Source organism: Poecilia latipinna, unplaced genomic scaffold, assembly GCF_001443285.1.
Source record: "Poecilia latipinna isolate Pla-1442-1.1 unplaced genomic scaffold, P_latipinna-1.0 Scaffold322, whole genome shotgun sequence".
Taxonomy (NCBI): Eukaryota; Metazoa; Chordata; class Actinopteri; order Cyprinodontiformes; family Poeciliidae; genus Poecilia; species Poecilia latipinna.
The window spans coordinates 122,748-144,137 of record NW_015112938.1 but is presented as its reverse complement, the minus strand read 5'-3'; the positions used below and the strand labels follow the sequence as shown (position 1 = coordinate 144,137).

Sequence of the window (21,390 nt, the reverse complement as noted above, 5' to 3'; positions counted from 1 at the left end):
CTTACAATCAGAAATATTTCAGGTCTCCTAGTTTAATTTAGTTGACCTACTGGTATTTTTATTTATTTTTCAGATTTCTGTGTTTAAACAAATATGACACGCCTCGTGAGTCCATGCTCGGTGCCATTGGCTGCCCTCTGCAATTCATATTCGGCGATATAGAGGATCAGAGAAAAGCCAGACTGAGTAACACCCTGGAAAGCAGGGGGGCTTTATGCATTTTCTTGATCCCTTATTTTCTTTCCATTTGCTTTCCCCTCCTCCTGCCATGACAGCACAATTAACCATCACCGGCACAATGGGGAAGCGTGTCCCTTTAGCCACAGCCTGCTCCCTCGGACCTGTACATCCTAATAGGGATTAGGATTGAAGTTAACAATGAATGTAAAGGTCCTTCAGGAGCCTCTAATTATATTCTGCTCTGTGTCACTTTTCATCTAAGTCCATTCAGAACCATGTGTTGGAGTATAAGGTATAATCCTCTTAAATATCAAAGGTGGACAAATCATATTAAGTTAGACATTGCTTCCCCAGGCCCGAGGGCACATTATGCACTCAACACAGAGGCCCAACGTCACCATCTGCTCTAAATTCGAACCGGCCTGCTGTGACTGGTGAGAACCAATCCTCCTTTCCTGAACTCCTGCGGTGTTTTTTCCACTGTCTCATTTTCTACCTTTTTGTGTGTGTGTGTGATTTCAGCAGAACTCAGACGAAGAACTGTCAATTTGCTCTGAGCCTCGTTGAGACTGGTGTTCAGAAGGTGTAGCGGCCTCTGTCATTCTTTAAGGAGGATCTTTTCCTTTTACAAAGCCGGAAATGGGGTCGGATGAGACCACTGCAGAACGTTATTAAAACAGCTTTTCTCATCGTATGTGTTATATGTGACCATTTGGGGCACCTTCTTGATTTTTTTCCTCAACCCTCTGATGGCCTCTCAATGAGATAACACACACAGACTCTGACATGAATTAGCCCCAGATTGACCGATTCAGCTTTACCCAGGGGGATTTATGTTCAGAAAGGCTTCCCAGCTTGCCTCTTCTTTCTCTCCCCTGTTGGTTCCCTCGTCCTTGTCAGTCAACCGTCCGTTCGACATCACGCTCTATTTTTTTATTTTCTTTTTTCTTTTTTTGTGGTACAGACAGATGCCAGCAATGTCAGGTTGGAGTTATTTGCAACAAATGTCCAAAACATGACTGATGAGAAATGTGTCATTCAAGGAAAGCAGGAAATGCTAGACTGCCGAGGATGAAGAAGAGAGGTCCATTTCCATTCATCACCACCGGTGACAAGCTGTCCCCGTTTTCATTTTCCATCTCTCTGTATTATGTCCCTCAGGTAATTAATGCTCCACATCCTGCAAAGGTTGATTTATTCTCCTCTTAAAGTCAATACTTAACCCCTCCATAAGGAACCAATGTGTTCACTTGAAAGGGCTTCACCAACACTGTAAAACACAATCAAGCCGCAAAGTATATGACACAAATATTTTACGTATTTTCTTTTTTTTTGTTTATTTGTTTTTACCTAACAACCACTGTATTTTTTTAATACCGTCAATCTGAATAGTTTAAGTAAATAAAGTGTAATAAGTTGTGGTGGGACTAGATTACAACTTTTAATCAAGCTTATTGGAGAGGCTTTAAATAATTTCTAACAAAACCAAAGATTGACAAAAATAAGCAGCATCTTCAATTCAAAAACCCCATTTGCAGTTGAATTGCTCAATAATTAGACGTAGGAGCTCAACAACAAATACATTTATTTATCAGTCAACCATCAGATTAGAGTAAAGTCTTATTATACCCATTAAGCTTGTTGCCTGATCATTTTTGAAACTTATTTGAAATTTGGATGCTTACATTAACATTGGAGATGTTTTTCTTTCCCACAAAATGTTTTGCACTGAGATGGTAATTTAAGCTTGAAAAGCTTCGATACTAGGCTAACTTTTTTTTTTCACTACTTCCTCACAACAGTAGTCTTTTCCTGATGTCCCATCAGATTATTTTTTGAAGCATAAATTGTGGGCCGAAAGAAGCAGAATACAGCCTTTTATTTGATCATATATGTGTGATTTTATTTTAGTAGTACATGACTTCTCAGAGGTGTGACTATGTCATGTAATGAGGCTCATTTTTCTTCAAAAGAGGAAAGGCAAGAAAACACAGCATTCAATTCATGCAGTGTGTTGACCTCTGAAGGCAAATTTGACCTACCATAAGGTAGCATGATACTACTTTGTTACCTGAACGTTCCCAAAGGTTCAATCATTGGCAAAAAACTGATAAGTTTACAATAAACGAATCTAGGACAAACAAGGCTGGTATACCCTGGCACCACTACGAGTTGATCAATCTATTTTTATTTTTTTTAACAAAAGCCATGGTAATACGTTGAAGAAGAATGACAAGCGTCTTTTAGCTCCCAGCAACATCAGCAGTGAGATGATGATGAGAGGAGCAGATCACAGTTCTCAAGGTCAGATGTGAAAAGGTAAAAGGTACTTGTCACTCGTGCGTCCTGTCTCTCACCCTTATTGTCACTCATTTCTCATGGGAGCTGCAGCACTCCAGCAGATCAATTGCATAGAAATAGCCGCATTGACATGGTGCAAGTAGCATCTGCATACATGTGGTTGTTCGGTCAGCTGTCACTCGGCAAAACAAGGATTTAATTGAAGCACAGCGTTATTAGAAGCATAGTGTAGCGTGTTCGCATCTTAAGATTGGAAGATTTTATGACTATAACTGAACTGAAACAAGGGAATCGTGTTGGCTAGTAGCTGTGAGAGCTAGCTAGCTATCTGGACAGAGACAGACAGACAGACAGATAGAGCTAGCTAGCTAGCTAGATATCTATCTATCTATCTAGATAGATAGATAGATAGATAGATAGATAGATAGATAGATAGATAGATAGATAGATAGATAGATAGATAGATAGATAGAGTTCTGACTTCAATCTATAGATATAGGGTGGATAGACTGATTCCAATCTTAGCTGTCCTCCACTATGGCATTTATACAGCCACAAACAAGAGCCCTGAAATGCATCACATCCTTTAACCACTCTCTCTTTTCTCTCTGGGGATATTGACCTTGCCAGTTATGTTCTGCTTGGCTGCTCTGAGATGTTTGGGACTGTCAGAGGAAATATACAGCTCTTGTCTGGAACCCAGGTGTGCCGAAACAAACTGTTAAATTACTCATTACTCGTGTAATGGCGGCTTTATGGTTTGCTCATGAGGGTCATGTGTGCAACTGGCACAACAAGGCTTCGCTCGAAGGTCCACGTACGGGGGAACCGCGCGTCAGCTGTCAGGACGAATACATTAGAACGAGGATCCACTTTCAGGCACATGTCCAGGCCTGTTGTACAACTAAAAGGTTCTTATGAAATTATTTAAATCTGACCTCAGGCATTCAAACCACTCTGTCACTAAACAAAAGACAAAAACAAAGAAGAAAACTAAGCACACCACACCGTTTACAGTACTACCTTTACCAGTTGACGTAATCTTTTTTTCAAGGGCTTTATCAGCCCTTAAATACCTCAATTTTATTTATTTATTTTTAAAAAATTCTGTTGTGGACTTGCAGCTGTGTTTCAAATCACTGTCATATTTATGACCACAGCTTTAGCTCTCAAACAAATGAGCTTACATTTGACTCGTGAATAGCCGTGCACAACAACAATAACTTAATGCTCATCAGAGGCCTTGAATAGACTTCCTTGAGCATTTGCAAATGTGCAGCAAAGAGACCAGACAGGATTAGGTTCTGAAGAGAGCAGATATCTGATGACCTCCTGGTCAAAGAACCTCAATGGGAATGAAAACCAGAACTATCTGGAAAGTATGATCTAAAATCAGTGGCCACAATGTGGTGCAGGTCTGGGGCCTTTTTGGATCTGCTGGGGCACTGAAGACTTAAAAATGGCATAGTAACACTTTGCAGATTCATAGATGCCATTGATATTATTCTAATATGTACCTGAAATTCATTAGATTGGAACATTTTACATGTTATTTTGACCTATATCATATTGTCATTAAGGATGTATTGCAGTTTAGTCTTGATTACATAGATCAGAGAGTCATCAGATCTGGGGGTGTTAATAAAGAAATTGGACCAAAACAACAACAGAAAAAGAAATGTGGCTAATCATAGTGAGTCCATTATATTTTCACATATGACTAGCCTGGTTTGGACACCATCTTATCATAAAACTGCTTTTTTGTATTCACTCAGGCCATACTTTGTATGATATAAATATTTAATTTGAAGACGTGAAAAAGCTGCAACCAAAAAAAAAAAATAAAAAACTGGCAGCCGTGCTTGTTAAAATGCATGCTGTATTCTTAGCAGAGAAAGTTTAACTCTTGTAATTAGGGATTCTGTGCTGAAAGATCAATAAAACCATTCATGTCCAAAAGAAGCAAAAAAAAAAAAAAAAACGCAAGTAAACAAAGGATAGTGCAAGGATATCCACTATTGAAAAACGAAAAAAAAAAGCCTTGGGTGGTATTACAACCCTCTAAGAACCGGCAACCTAGACAGTTTATGACTGAGGAGATTATCCTCCTCATTCAGCCATCTCAGGCTGCAGACGATGTCCCGGAGCTAGGAGTTGCCAACGCATTCCAAGCAATAATGTCCGACCAGGGTAAATTGTATTTACCCACATTTCACCTTTAACATTACGCTGGAAAAGAAGCCCAAAATGCGATTATGCACATGAAGAATTAATCCGGAGATGAGCACAGGGTAATGTATGGTAATTATCCAACAGGATATTCTTACATAGCGATTAGCATATCTGGGAGGCCAGACAAGGATGGGAGGGTAGTCTGAGAGGAAGGAAAGGACACAGCTGCTGATAAGAACCCTGTTTTTCCTTTCTTTTTTCTTTGTGTGTTGATAAAATAAAATGTGGATAGTCTTGCTAAAGGCATGTAGAGTCTCCAATTGCTCTGTACCTCACTATCTAATGTGCACAGCACTAGATGTGAATTGATATACAGACACACATCAGCAGCAGTCCTATCTCAGCGATGAAGGATAAAACAAGCCCCGAATATGAGGAGAAAACCTTGTTTATTCTCATCTGCTGCACAGAATAAGTAACCCGAATGTTTATTTGTGATTAGGTACATCTCTTTGCACGTAACAAATGTTATCCGTTTTATTTTTTAGAGAAACTGATGCAAAAGATACAATTGAAACCACAATGCTTGAGTTCTGGTTTTATCCACGGAGTCATTTAGCAGATGCAGCATGAAAGATGGTGGCATTGTGGAGTAATTAGTGCCAAGACACTTGAGGCAGTGAGGATTTTTACATCCAATAACATGATGCTGACTTAGCTGATCACTGATGAGGAGTTCTCTGATTTTAAAAGTGCTGACACTCGGATTAATATTGCCACAGTGATAAAATATCACAGTAGAGGACCTTGCTAAAAATGTTTATACCCCTTGTGATCTGATTTTTTTTTTTCTTTTTTACATTGCAACCCCAAACTTAATTTTATTTCATTGGGATTATATGTGGCATACAGTGGTACCTTTGGAACCAGATTTACGCTGCACAAAGACACGCATCACTTTTTTTCACTCCTGTTTACTGATGTTAGATCTGATTTACATTTCCAGTTTTCGGCTAGTGAGATTAGCAAGATGATTTCTATTTGATAAAGTCCATAATAATGACTGAAAGAGTTTTTAAGGCTTTTTTTTTCTCCTTCAAATTCAGATATTTGCATGCAGTTCCTTCTGGTATCTGGTAGATTCCATTTTAAATTATATGACTTAGAACAAGTTAGAGGTAGGACTGGATTATGTTGGAATGCATGTAATTAAAGGACTGCAGATGGTATTAGACTAGTTTTCTAATATAAGTGTGGATGTAAATTATATGTTGGTTTTGTAAAGGGCCTGTAAATGAAATGTGCTGTGAGTTAGGTTATCTACAGTCAACAAAAACTAAATTGTACAAGCACAAAATCTTTAGGAAAACAGGAATAAAAATGAATGATGATATATGCATGCTACATTTTTGGGATTTTTTTTGTGCAAAACCTTTGCAAGACATTTATTTTTCTTACTGTCACAGTTATGCACTATAATATGTCTTACATATCACATAAAATCCCAATGAAACGAGTAACCAAATCATGGTGCATTTCTCTTGAAACAAAACGCCCTTTATAAGTTTTATGGTCATAAACAATGCATGCTGGTTTCAACCTTTAACGGTCTTTTGATTTCCTTTGATTGTGTCCCCTCCGCAGTCATTGCATAATGTGACTGGGAGCCACTGTATCAATTCTGGGTTCAGTATTGAGGAGTAATCATCCATGTAGTACACCAGCTTGCGGAGAAGCGCGGCCCATTGTGAAACGCCCATCTGTTTAGTGCATTGGGATGAGCCCAGTCTCCCCAGAGCTGCAGGAATGAAAGAGCCAAGCATGAGAAGACCCAGCTGAAGAGACAAGGGTGGGCGGCCGCATCAGGACGCAGTCTGCCTCTAAGGCACTCCCGCCGACCACTCTTATTCTAATGCAGCTTCCGTGACTCCCCTGCCTGCATACGAGGCCGAGATCAGAGACCGACAGATGCACGGAGGAGAGCAGACTGCGGTGTCCGACAGCAAGCTCCGTCCTTTCATGCATGCAGCATCTGTGTTCCCTCTTTCTCTCTTAAGCTGTTTAGCTAATATTTTCCTATTGACTTGACAGTGCACACATTACCCATCCTTGGTGTCCCTCTTGGCGGGACGTATCTGTGTGAGCACAGATCGATTTATACAGTGGGCTGCCCCGTCTGTGTTGTCACTGTTCGGTGGCTTGGTTGGGAGCAGGTGATAAGCTGCTGCAGGCCAGTCAACCCGTTCCAGTGAGAGTCGTGACCCCATTGCAGAAAGGCTGATTATATCTTGGCCAGGGCTGCTCCGTCTGGGAATCAAGCCTCTGCACTGCACTATAATATATTTCACCCCTGACTGAGAGCGCAGCAGCCATTTAAGAGATTACAAACACCAAGGCACAATAGTCAGAACTACATTATAAAGTTTTTACACACCTACAGTATGTTTAGATGTTTGTTTTTTTTACTGTATTGCTCTTAGTTTTCCATCATACTCCTGTTATTCACAGCTTTTTATTTATTTTTAATTAAAAGCCACACTATTGATTTTCCTCTAGAATGACAGATTCACATTTTATGGGATTGTCAAACTAGTCACTAGAAATGATTTTGGTAATCCTAACTGGAAAAGTTGGTCAAATTTACAATGGCTCCCAGGAGCTCTAACTATGACTTGCAAAAACACTTACAGATGTTACACAAACTGTATGCTTAAAATTCGCTTTATTAAGTAGGAATAAGATGAATAATTGTGAAGTGGAAGGAACGTTACGTGTGGTTTTTGAAGTGTTTGTTCCGTACAAGCCTGAAAAAATGTGACAAGCCTGTTATTTAATGCAATCCCGTTACAGATGCAGTTATTCCGTGAAGTTCAAAGTTCAGTGTTAGACCAGTGACGAACATCAATTATTTGTCCTGTGTGACATCTTCGCCTGTCTGACAGGGATTCTCTCTCTACATTGTCCTGTGGGTGTAACAATCCCCAGCTAAGGCTCTGTTGCTTCCAAACTGTTAGCTACTGTATTGGTTCCTGGATTCAGAGAAGCACTTCCCTTTACAGAGAAGTAAAGATCCCCTTTCCTGATTCTACTGCATTATCCTCTCTATATCAACATCACCGTGCTGAGTCTGACTGGCGAACGATTCCGGAAGAGAAGGATCTTCTCTCCTCACACCTTTTCTTTGTGTAATAATAAACAATTGAACAATTCGCAGGTAGTGGTCTACATTTTGGGGTCTGAATCATATTGGAGTTATTAAACAGATGTCACCTACAATAACTATAATCTTCTTGTGTGTAACTGAATTACAGTATAAATATAAGTAGTAAAAAAGCTTTCACCTTCCCTTTGACCCTGAATAGGGGAAACGCTTGGTTTAATTGACTTTGATACAGCAAAATATACATATATATATATATATATATATATATATATATATATATATATATATACAAATCACAGTCAGATAATTAATTATCATTTTTATAAGTTGAAGATGTGGGCAATTACGCGACCAAATCATTTTTATTCAAAATGCAAGTGGAAAAGTGACTGAGCAGCAGAGAGGTAAAAGCAGGTGACCTGCTCGCGAGAAAGCTAACATGTGTTGCATGAACAAGAGCCCTTTTTCTCCATTCAGGCCCATATGCCCCCAAGCCCCAACAGTCCTCCCGCCCACCACTCCTAAACTTACACACGGGCACGCTCCTTTTTATCCAAGCAGTCAGCAACCCCCTACTCAGCCCCACCCCACCCCCATCCTCCCGCCTCACACTTGTGATAACTGACAGCAGCTGCACTGATGAGCACAATGCTCAGGCCGGGCAGCTCAGCTGTCTTCACTCCCCACTTGACACCAGTTTGACCTCAGGCATGTGACTTGTCCTCCCCGAAGGCTGCTCTGCCTATAGCCCAACACAGTTTGTCTGTCTATCTTCTCTAACCACACACACTGTTTACTGCTCCCAGGCAAGACAAAGGTCAGCCAGGTTAATTCAATTCAAGCTGCGAATGAATGATTTGCAAATGATGTTCAAATAAGCAACTAATGCTCAAAAGGGTAAACTTTGCCACTAATTTATGTTTTATAATTCAGGAGTTTGCATGTTAGCTGCACAACTGCTAAACCATGCCCAATGACGATGAGCCATCTCTCAACAAGTAATGACAAAGGTTTGGAGCACATGAAGTCTGCCTTTACGGCATATTCCCAAATCAAAGGAAATTAATAATTTGTGAACTATAACAGCGCATAAAAAAGTTTGCGGGGCTGAAATGTCAAAATACCTAAAGTCCAGTTTAATATCTCATGCATTTTTGTGATGCAAAAATATTTATATAATATAATAATGTAAATGAGAACATGCATATTAAAAAAGGCAATAAAATAAAATGATAGGTCTTGCCATATACAGTTGTTTGTTATTGTCTTTAGGGTTTGCCATATAAATTCATTCTTCTGTGGTTAGTTTCTTATCTATTTCCTATGTTCTTTCATCAGTGCATTTTAGTTTATTATTATTGACACTTTACTTACGTTAGCTCTTTTTGTGTTAATGAGTCTCCATTTCCCTGCTGCTCCACATCTCCACTGATTAGCTCACCTGGTTCCCTTGTATTCTTCAACCCTTGCCCCAGTATATGAGCTCCATGGTTTGCATTGTTTATTGCTGGATTCTTTTGTTTCTTGCTCTTTTTATGCCAGTATTACAAGGCTTTATTTTATTTTTTTCCCCTAGCATTAAAACTCTTCAATTTACCTCACTGACTCTAACCTGCCTGAATTTGGGTCTTACTGAATATCAAACATGTCACAGTAAGTAGGCAGATTCTGGTGATTCCACTGGATTTCCTTAAGGTTCTCAAAGTAAAGAGGGCTGAATTCAAAAGGACACCACAATTCGCTTTTACAAAACATTTTGAAAATCCTGCTCCTTTCCTTTGCATCCCATATTGTAATGTTTTAATGCTTCTATCACACACAACACAATCCCAATAAAATGCTAATTTTCGTGGTAATGCAATGAAAGATGAAAGGGTTTGGAAGGTGTGGTAATTTTGTAAGGTACCATATTTATAATCAGAAAAAGAACATTTTGACTTGGTCATTTGCTTTCATATCACGCTCATCCAATCTCTCGTGCGTCTACGTGGAGCTTCAGCAATGTACTCATCCAGTATGAATGAGCATGAGAGGCCTGTGATAGCTCTCCTCCCCGTGGGACTGATGACACCAGGGAAACCAAACAGGAGCTGATGGTGTGACAGAACAGTCAAGTGGGGCAGGAGGGGCGGTGGGGTGTGTTGGTTGTCGGGGGCTCGTCACTCCCCTCTGCCATTCTGCTCTTTTACAACTTTACAAAATAGCCTTTTAATTTGCTGCAGCGTCTGGGCCGTCTGAATTGTGCCCGCATCAATCACCATCATCACCGCCGGGGCCATGGATACCCCCACGGTCCCCTGGGCCCTCTCACCGAGCAGCCCCCCTCAGGCGAATCACTCTCCCTACTCCTCTCATATGGGGTCATTTTCCATCTCGCCGCCCCGGCTACCTCGCAGTCGTATTCAAGCATGCAAACAATGTGACGCTGCTTCAACACTGCCTCGAAATTTCATCAACAAAATATTGTTTTAAGCCTTTTTATATATATATATGTGAGCATGATCAAGTTATTACTATCATAGCAGATATTGCATCTGTTTTAGGGAGAATTTCATGGTATTCATCATATGCGGATGTGATTTTATCTTATTCACAAGAGTTTTGTATTATACACCTGGGAGTTTTCCCATTAACCTTGCATATGATGTTTTCTTCATGAGTTTTTAACACATAATTTGAATCTTTTCTTTTTATAATCTTCTTTAGTAGTTAGACTTAAAAAAGATATCTTAATAACAGAATCAACCATTTGATGGTATCTCTAGTTAGGAGTATAACTCTCCAAGAGTCTCAAATCCTTTAGAGGTTCTGACAGGTTTTCTTCCAGAACTACCCTGCAGCTTGTTCCATGTGTCTTCCCATCAGCTTTAATGAAATTCCCTTTTCTGCCGCATGATGTTGACATCACCATGTTTCACACTGGGGATAGTACGTCCAAGGTGTATAATGCACCGCATTAGTTTTACAAAACACTATTTGTTTTGCATGCAGACAGAAACAGAAGCTCCCTACATGACTTGTGTAGAACTTCAGACTTGACTCCTTGGAAAAAAAATGTGTTCCACTAATAACGCTCATAAATTTTCCAACAAGTTCTTAAACTTTGCAGCTTCCGCTGGCCTCTTGACCAGCTCTTTATTGCACTTCTTTTCTAGCCTGCCAGTTCACATGGGCAACCGTGTCATGGTAGGTTTGCAAGTGTATGAAATTCTTATAACTTGGAATAAATTAAAACTACAATAAACAGATCAGATACACACAATTACATTATTCTGTATTCTAATTTGGTGACTTCTATAGGTTGCACAGAGTAAAACCATGCATCTTTTCAAACACAGTTATTTGCCACATTGTATGCTGAGTATTGAATATTGTGCTATTTGTTGCTGCAACGTGGTAAAATGTTGAAGAGTTTATGAAATATACTTTCATAAGGCACTCTGCATAACCCATTTATGTAGAAATTAATCTATTGAGAGAACTGACTACTGATTAATCTTGCACATCTCTATTCTTCTTACAAAATTACAGCTTATTGAAGCAGAGTGTATTAGGGGAAGATGTATGTGCGTTTTCTGCTTAACTGCCAATGTCATGCTAAGCTGCTCTACTTTTCAGTTAAAAATATTGAGGCTTTCGGGTCATTTGGCTCAGACAAGAGGAAGTGCAGATGGTCCACCCCATTGCCAGAAAAAGAATAATGAACTTTGTTTAAAACTGGCCAGAGAACTGTACACACCCCAGTGTAAATAACCACGGGTTTGTGATGTAAAATAGAGACCACTACACATAGTCACAATTTGTTTTCCCACTGTTAAAATGAGATACAGCAGGTAAATGAAATATTGAATGCTTCACAATTTTTCTTGTTTAAAATATTTCAAAAGGGACCAGTAATCCAAACATGCAAGGAAATTTAATCAGATTACTCCACAAATGAAGTTTGGGTTAAATAAATTATATGATACTGGGGGAAAGTATTGAACACATCCAGAAAATGATATGTACGATGGCAAAGAAAGTTAGGAAATGTTTCTAAATGTGTTTGTGTTTAGAAAGCATATGTGCTGATACATGCAAATCAATTTCAGATTTCATAATAACTAATTACCGGTAAGGTTTCTCATTACCACAGTACTGCACAAAGTGGTGAGATTGGTAAAAGCCAACAACCTTCACAAAAAAATTAATGTTACTAATAGGGCAATGATTACAACTTTTACATTTCTAAACTTCTGAATATTCCAGTCAGCACATATGCAGCAGTAATTTCACTATTAACAAGTCATGACAAAGTGACTTTCATAAAATGGTTGACAGAGGGGTCAAAAAAATTATCAAAAGAGTTATGCAAGAACCACGGAACACTCGCAAGATGCTCCAGGAAATTCTGGAAATATAAGGTACAGGGATTCCCATGAAAACACGAAGTAACGCAATCAAACAAACACTCACTGCACAGGACCCCACTGATGAAGAAAATACATGTTGAACTTATGGAAGCTAGTACAATACTGAGAAATACTGGGAAAATAATCTGTTCAGATGAGGAGAAAGAAACTCCTATGCTATCATTTTGCACACAATCCCCACATGACATGCCAAAGGTGAAGTTTGCAGCTGAGAACAAGTATTGTGTGGGCTGTCCTACACAACATGGCACTCCCATAATCCACATATTTAAAGGGTAGGATGAAAGAAGAAATGTACTGATTTCCAATGAAAAAGTCCCAAACACGGCCAAGGGAGTAGTGGGAAGATGAAACAGGAAAGAAACAGTGTGACTGAAAACAAAGAGGGGAGAAAGAAGAAGGATTAGTGAATAATTCTCTTACTCAAACATTGTCCCCAAAGAAATACTGAGAATTTTTATTTGTAAAAAAATCAATAAATGAAAAATGTGAAAAATTTGGACGTCTCAGTGTGTTAGATCAACATTTTTCCTTTGTATTTCCATCATCAAGTTGTTGTTCAAGCCAGATGGTTAAGTGTTTTGTTTGTGTTTTGTTTGAACAAAGGAATCAGCTCCGCCGAGTGTGTATCTATGAGAGGAAGTGAAGCCACCGTGTTTCACAGCGAGTCTCTCCCGATGCTGCCAGACACACTTGTCATGCCATATTGTGCGCTGCCAGGTATTTTTCCTGCTCTCTATAACTTTCCCATCCCACTCCTGCCTAATCAGTTTTAATTGACTTTAATTAGCATCTAGTAATTAATTTTGTTTTCTACAATTTATTTGTGTGACTGATCCCAGTGGGTGGTCTTGTTCAGCTCGTTAGGGCCAATTAGCTGCAATTAACAAACACTAATGACGTGCCTCTTTTCATTCCAAAACAAACAGTGCACACCCTGCCAGATTCCAGCACTGCAAAGAGGCCTTTTTGGTGTGAGGAGGGTGGGGCTTTGCTGAGACACACGTTTACTCATCAAGGAGGTCCAACTTGTGTGCTTTGTGTGGAATAAGTTTCTCACTTTAGCTTCTTTTTTTTTTTTTTTATTGTCGTCACATGCGATATCTCCAAGTAGGTTTCCAAACACAATGGAGCTAAGAGAGATTTAGTTGGATCTGGGTTTTTTGTGTGCTGTGATTTTCTTATACCCTGATGTCTTATCAGACACTGATTAAAAAGAGCTGAGCAAGCTTGAATGTGAAACCCCACTATAAGATCTCTTATCCAGAGCAGAGAAAAGGCTACTAATAACATGCATATCGTCTTTCTTAGGATTAAAAAAAAAAATACCTGGTTTATTCTGCTGTGAAGAAATACGAAAAGATTTCAAGCAACAGCTCCTTTTTTTTTCTTTTTCAACATTGTTCAACTTTTCTTCTTTATCAAACAAGTCTGATCAGTTGAGCATTATGATAACGCATTCTTAAAATGAATGTGAAAAACTGTTCTTCCTGCAATGAGACAGACAACTGATATTTCTGTCAGTCTCATAAATGAATGAATGGATATATAAATAAATTGATGAAAGAGTGCAGTCTAATTAAAATTTCTGAATAATCAACAGCCTTATCTTTTATTTATTTTTTTTTATTTTTTTTTTTTTAAAGGCTAAATTTCAGAGTTGCTGTCTGTGGTGCATGATTGGCAGGGAACATATTGATATAAATAATAAGAGTAATATTGATTCCAAAAACTATTAAGTTGACAATCAAATTCCTGTGTTAATTCAAAATGTTGTACTTTGTTTTAAGCTGTGTTTTCAGTGTGTTTCATGACTATTATGTTCAAATATTTGAGTTTAGAGTGAATCAACATCTCTTTATCCAACTGACAAGGTTCTAATTAATGGACGTAAACAGATTAAAACAATAGAATGTTGTAATTGAAATACTTTTAGGCAGAAAATGGGACTGGAGATCCTGGAACAAATGTTATTCTGCAATCTGTTTCTGCGCCAAAATGATCAACACGAAAGTGATATGGATAAACAAAACAAAACAAAAAACATTTTAAAATATCAGGGAAAAGCTATAACTATCTTATCTGTTTTCTGTTTTTAACTCAAAAAAAAAAAAAAAAAAAAAACATTTCGCATTCGGGCTTTTTAATTTCCCCACAGTTCCCCCTGCTGCCTGCCGGGACCTGCAGCTATCGGAGTCGAACAGAGCTGGGAGCCTGGGAGGGGGAAGTGCGCTATCTGCGTCCCCATGTGCACCAACATGATCCGATAAGATCTATAAGAGACGGCCTATCGCCTCAGATTATAACCATTAGTGAATCTCGTCCTTTCAGAGAAATGAAGAATAATGCCAGACCACAACATTAATCTATCTGTCCTCTCCTAGGCTGAAGGGACAACAGACCTGCTGATCATCAGTCAGCTGCCACCACTTCCAGGCTCTTTTCCAAGGAGAGCATATTCATGACATCATCATTGACTCTCAGGATGAAATTATTATTGTTTCTAAAACTAACATTTACATGAACAAAAATAATAATAATGTTTCTAAAACTAGAGTTCCCTCAGCCAGAAGAAAAGCTATAAAATCGAAGTTTACGAGTATTATTTTTAAAACAGACTACTGGATTTTATTTAACTAGTAGTGCGTGTGTACATAGCAAGAACTTATTTGTGAAAATAGCAGGCTACTGAAATAGTCATAAGGTGGCACGTGAACTGTTTTCCTGACAATCACAGCTAAACTTTAGGATTAAGAAGCTGCTTATTAGCAACTCTGACATCATCTTTAAACAATTAAAGATGATGCAAACGTTTTGAATTTGTTATAACGAGCTGACATGTGAACAGCTTACCGGACAATTAGCCACAGCTAACTTGTGCTGTTTATTGGAAATGACTGTCTCAAGGTTGACAAGTTTAAGTTTAGCATTAGAGCTATTGCTAAGGCTGGTTACAAACTTAGATTTCTACCCCAACACACAAACGTTCACAACCAAAAAAAAAAAAAAAACTAATAAGTTTTATTAACTTTTTACTATTTTTTTTATTCATAACACCTCCCACGTAAACATATTAACCTTACTTTGCTCACTTTGCTCTCTTGGACACTTAATGAATTAAGCTAACACCTGGCTAAATAAACATCTGCTCGATTTAGGCGAGAAGTATATGAAGTAGGTTATGTTTTTTTTTTAATCTTTTAATAAACATTATATTTACAAACTAATATATATATATATATTTACTAAAATGTCAAATATTTGAAAATAATAAAAATTTATTTTTATAGTGTAACTCATCTAGACTTATTTTTTTATTTTTTTTTTTTTTTTTACTTTTTTTTTAAGACTACGGGCAATTTTGTAGTATTATCACTATGTTTTTATTTGTTGTAATGAAGTGTTGGGGTGAAACAAAAACAGAAATGACTCCTCATAGGTTTCTCGCGGTGATGACGTAGGCTGTTCCTTTTTAGGCAATAGGCTGAGCGGCACAAGGTGAGCTCATTACAGCCTTCCTCTCAGGCTCAGAGCTCATCAGAGAAAAAGCGGAGCACAAACGACGAGGCAAAGCGCTCCGACTGCTGCTCAACATTATTTATCTCGTCTACAGACGACACTGGGGATATCTTGTCACCTTTTATCACTATTGTTTTTAATTCAACCTCTTCCCTGTGCTTTTCGATACAATGGCAAACACTGGAAGATCCTGCCGGGCCCACTTTGATTCCCAATAAACAATTTGATCACAGAAATGCTTCTTTATACGTGATGCAAACCATGTTTCGTTTGGAGCCGATGTCTGGATGTGGATTACAGGAGCCCCGCAAACGGATGGTGATGTAGCCTGGTCTTTCAGAGCAGCTTGGACCCAGTGGATTTCCCTGATCCGACATCAGAACACTCGGACGATCGAAGATTGTTGCGGGAGGAGTGCGGGGGGTGTCGGGAGGACACAACTAGTGAAATTCTAATCAGCTGGACCGGGACAATGCTACACTGTGCCGACTGTGAGAAACCTATTCTGGACAGGTTCCTGCTCAAAGTTTTGGACAGACCGTGGCACATCAAGTGTGTCCAGTGCTGCGAATGCAAATGTAGTCTGACAGAGAAGTGCTTCTCTAGGGATGGGAGATTGTATTGTAAGAATGACTTCTTTAGGTAAGCCTCCTCCAACACGTTGATTTCTTCAATTCAAGAAGAAGGAAAGGCATTTTTTTTCTTTTGTTTTACTTTTTTTTTTTAGATTTATTTAGATTTATTATTTTTTTAGATAAACTGAAACATTAGACAATTGAGAATTTCCCCCAATAAACTAAAAAAAGTGAAAAGTTGATTAAATGGATAAGTGATTGGAAAATACTGTATCACAATGCTTTATACTTTTTTCAGCATTTATTATTATTATTATTATTATTATTATTATTATTATTATTATTATTATTATTTGTTTGAATGTTGTTTTCTGATAAGAATCGAGTGGAAATTTTAATAAACATTGGGCCTGACAATTATTGTGCTCATATAACTAAATGCAACTAAATATAGTTTTACCATATTGTTGGAAAAACTAAGGCTATTTGAGCTTTCGGTTATGATTATTAAAAATGTTTATTTATATATTCATATTTATTGATGAAGTTAGTCTACTGAAACTTTGTCCTGTTTTTTTTTTCCCTTCTTCCTTTTTTTTCATGATTATTATTTATTCCCTTATCTTTCCTGAACAGGAGATTTGGGACCAAGTGTGGAGGTTGCTCACAGGGGATTTTGCCCAGTGATCTTGTCCGCAGGGCCAAAAGCAAAGTGTTTCACCTCAACTGTTTCACCTGCATGATGTGTAACAAGCAGCTGTCCACCGGAGAGGAGCTGTACATCCTGGACGAGTTCAAGTTTGTCTGCAAGGAGGACTACCAGAACAACAACGGGAAGGACACGATCCTCCTGTCAGGTGAACTCATCGAATCGAACCTTATTGTTTTTTGTTTGTTTGTTTGTTTTTGATGAATATAATTTTGTTATAAATATTTTACTGCCCAATCCATATCCACTCCTATAACTGTTCCCTTTCCGGACAGTCACGACGTGCAGCGACCCGAGCCTCTCACCGGACTCGCAGGACCCGCAGGACGACGGGAAGGACTCGGAGGGCGGACACGCGTCCGACAAGGAGGCGTGCGGCAACGACAACGACGAGCAGAGCGCCGTCGGCAAGCGGCGCGGGCCCCGGACCACCATCAAGGCCAAGCAGCTGGAGACGCTGAAGGCTGCGTTCGCGGCCACGCCGAAGCCCACCAGGCACATCCGGGAGCAGCTGTCCCGGGAGACCGGCCTCAACATGAGGGTGATCCAGGTGAGGAGGCGGCCATGCTCTCGGGATAACAGCAGGAATCATTAAATAAATAAATAAATAAATAAATAAAGTTGTCTAAAAACCCAGAGTTTGGTGTGACAAAGTTCGGAAGAGTATTTGGGTTCAAACTAGATTAAACATCATAGTGCTGGCCTTTATTTGTTTTTTTGTTTGTTGTTGTTTTTTTTATTATTATTATTATTTCTGCATTCTGCAGCTTTTCCTTTATTTCGTCCCCCCTCCCCCCCAATCAAAATACTTCACAATATTCTTGGCTTATCTCTTTCTCTCCAACACTCATAAAACAAACTGTTAGAATTCAACCAATAAGATCCGAGAAGCAATTTGCATATTTTAATTGGCATAGTTTTCTAAGAAATACATACACGTCTGAGTTGTGATTATGTAAGCTTGTGATCAAATGAACAAGCAAATGAATAATAATTATTTAGATTTTGGCTGTTCTTCACTATTTAAAAGAAACCAAAAATAAGAATTGGTTTGTGATTAAGGCTTAAATGTTACTGAAGTGAAGGTTTGAAATCTATCCACTGATGTTACAGTCAATGACAAGAGCTGCTAAGAATCCCAGCTTGTAAGTCTGACTTTATGCAAAGTCACACAAACGTCATTATTCTTGTTTCTATCAAAATAACTTTTTTAAGTCTGATGGCAGTCATTAGTTTTTATGGAACTCTTATATCCATTCATAATACCATTCATATTAACACATCACACTGTATATTTCTTTTTTTTTTTTTACAGTTTTTAATATCAATCATTCAAATTGTAAAAATAATATTAATAAACCAATTATAATTAGTTGATATTATAATGCCTAAATTCTACCAAGGTTTACTAAATAGTTAAAGAAGAGTGTTCCTGAAGTCTGTTGTTTAATTTGTTCTGTGTTGTTTTCAACAGATATCAGTGAGAACAGTATATTTATGCATTATAGTGAATTTTATCCACTCCATAAAGTCAGATAACTGCTATGAGACGTGGCTGAGACATTACATTTGTTGGAACACAATTCTTATTAAGCTTTAGCTTGTTTAGTGACAGCGCTGAAGTTGATGTCAAACTTGTTAGCAAGCTTGACCTCCTAGCTGTTGGGTTGGGTTTGTTTAGTTTTCAAAAACCAGATAAACAAAATCATCACAATAATTAGTTAGAGCTGAGCAGCCTCGGTTCAGTAAAATAATATTTTTTAAATTGTTCAACTTCCAAAGCTTCTGTTCAGAAACATCAATAAAACGAATAAAATGTGTCCACATTTTTACAGTAAGTTGTATTAGTGAAATTCTTCTTCATCAGTCTCTAATGGACCTTCACACAACAAATGAGAAATTGTTGACTGAGCCAAAATCTCAACCTAAACTCTAATCTAAATGTGACATATATATATATATATATATAAATTGCAAATTACACTTTATTTAACATTACCTTTTGTAATTAACTTGCTTGGATAACATTTAAGCAGTTGTTGAATGGCTAATATTTAAAAGCCTCAAGAATGCGAGTTTTCACCAACAAGAAACCTGCATGTTTTTTTCTACTACTTCCTCATTTAATATTTTCTGTTTTGTTTTGTCTGTTATTTTAAGATTTCACAATAGATTCTTGATATCAAATTAAACAGCCTTTTCGTTTGATATCAATGAAAGAGTATCTACCTATTTTATTCATTCTTCTATATTCTCTAATTAAAAGTGTTCGTTCGTGTCTCCTTGAGGTTTGGTTCCAAAACCGGAGGTCCAAAGAGCGACGCATGAAGCAGCTGAGCGCGCTGAGCGCACGGAGACACGTGTTTTTCCGGAGTCCGAGGAGAATGAGATCTCTAGGAGAGAGACTGGAACCAGGAGAGCTTGGCCATTTCTCTTATTATGGAGGTCAGATGCTCGACGGAATCATGTATTTGATAAAACGTCATAAGTTTAAAAAAAAAAAAAAAAAAACCGTTTCCAAATTGTTTTTCTCTGTGTTTTGATGCGATCCATGCGCTAATCCCACCTCTCCCAAACGCAGATTATCCGAGCGAATACTACGGCCCAGGTGGGAATTACGAATACTTCCAAGGCCCCCCTTCGTCCCAGGCTCAGACCCCCGCAGACTTGGGCTTTGTGCCCTCGACTGTCCCCGCCGGCACCCCGTTAGGAGCCATGGACCACCACCAACACGCAGGAGTGGGGCAGCACCACTGCGGCGCAGACGTGCAGTGCTTCTCGGACGGCGCGTCGCACCACCCCGCGGACTCGCCCAGCCCGGAGCCCAGCGGGCCCGGCTCCATTCACAGCATCTCCAGCGAGATGTGCGGGCCCGGCACGCCGTTCACGGCCGTGTCTCTCAGCGACAATGGATACACAAACCAGCTGTCACAGCCGTCCTCGGAACTGAGTGAAGGCACCGCCTGGTAATCCAGTTAAAACAAAGCACACTTTATTTATTTATTTATTTATTTATTTATTTATTTATTTATTAAGGCACTTTCTTTCTTTTTCTTTTTTTGGGGGGGGAGGGGGAGTGAGAGGGGGAAACAAGACACATATTAAAAAGTTTAAATGTGAACGTCTGCCAGCATTTCTCAAGTTCCAGGCCTCACAGACCAAGCAATAAGCAAAAGCAACTACAGGGAACTTTAGTTAGTTTCAGAAGTTGGGCAGCAACAGTCACCATAAAAGCAATCTTGTAATTCAACCTTATCAAAATTCAGTTTTACCAAGTCAGTCTGGCGGTTTTAAAGGACACCCAAAGGGTGTCGGGTGAGACTGGCTGAACCTACAAAACCTGCGACAAACCTTCAAATCCATGTTCAAATAAATAAATGTGATATTTGTGTTGAGAGAAAGATGTGAAGCGCTTCTATTCCCTTTGTTTACATTGCACTTTGTCTTCAGTTGATGGATAAAGAAGTTTTAGAATATTATTTTACATGACCATCTTGGAGTCTTTTGCAGCACTGTCTACTCTGAGATGTACTTGTCTGAGATTCTGACATGAACATGCATGATGTACTGTATATGTTTTATACAAACTGATTCACAGAACTTTGTCTCTTTGTATTGATGTACAATAGGATTTTATCATTTAGTGACAAATCACAAACTATGACTGTGACGTCCAATAGATCAATACAGTACGTCTCTCAGGACTGTGATCAGATTTGGTTTTTTTGTAACGTCTTTACATGTCTGCCTTCAGAATGATATCTTTGTAAGTCTGATGATTTTATATTGGTGAAGAACGATGATTTGGCTTGGACATGAGTCCAGCTGTAAGTGGAGTTATGAAGAAATATTGTAGCCTACCTACAGAACAGTAAATGGTTTTCTGAAAGCTCTGCTTGCTCGAGTGTCTGATTTCAGTGAAATGTTGTCTTTCGGTCGGAGAAACAGATTAAGACTGACATGGATCCGGTCCTGCACTTCTAGCCGTTTCAGCGCATAGTTTCAACAAACTGTCTAAAAAACAAACAAGTAAGCAATTAAAAGAGGCTTTTTTTAAAAAATTGATTAAAATAAAAACAGCTGGTTTCATGGACTTCTTTTGTACAACCACAAGTTTCCCCTACTACTGGACTAGCTTATTCCTTATTGATTATATGTAAAAAGTTTGCAAGCTACTGGTCAATTTGAGCACCACAATAATTGGCATTAATTTTATCATAAAGATGTATAAGGTCATGTCATATTTTGATGATATGACACATTAATACTCTTGGGATAGCCCAATTCATGTAGGGTTAGTGTTAGCCCTAACGCTTCATACTGAAACTACTATGGTACTGGAACTGGTCAAAATCTCTA

General features: G+C 38.6%; 1 protein-coding gene across 1 annotated transcript; it reads left to right on the top strand.

Annotated features, from left to right (window-relative positions):
• The first annotated feature begins 15,660 nt into the window (after positions 1-15,660).
• LOC106949061 (LIM/homeobox protein Lhx1-like) lies at positions 15,661-20,924 on the top strand. Its single transcript, XM_015035056.1, has 5 exons — positions 15,661-16,389; positions 16,959-17,179; positions 17,307-17,581; positions 19,320-19,476; positions 19,613-20,924. The coding sequence occupies exons 1-5, from the start codon at positions 16,220-16,222 to the stop codon at positions 19,999-20,001; spliced, it is 1,212 nt and encodes a 403-aa protein (XP_014890542.1). The 5' UTR covers positions 15,661-16,219; the 3' UTR covers positions 20,002-20,924.
• The last annotated feature ends 466 nt before the right edge of the window (positions 20,925-21,390 follow it).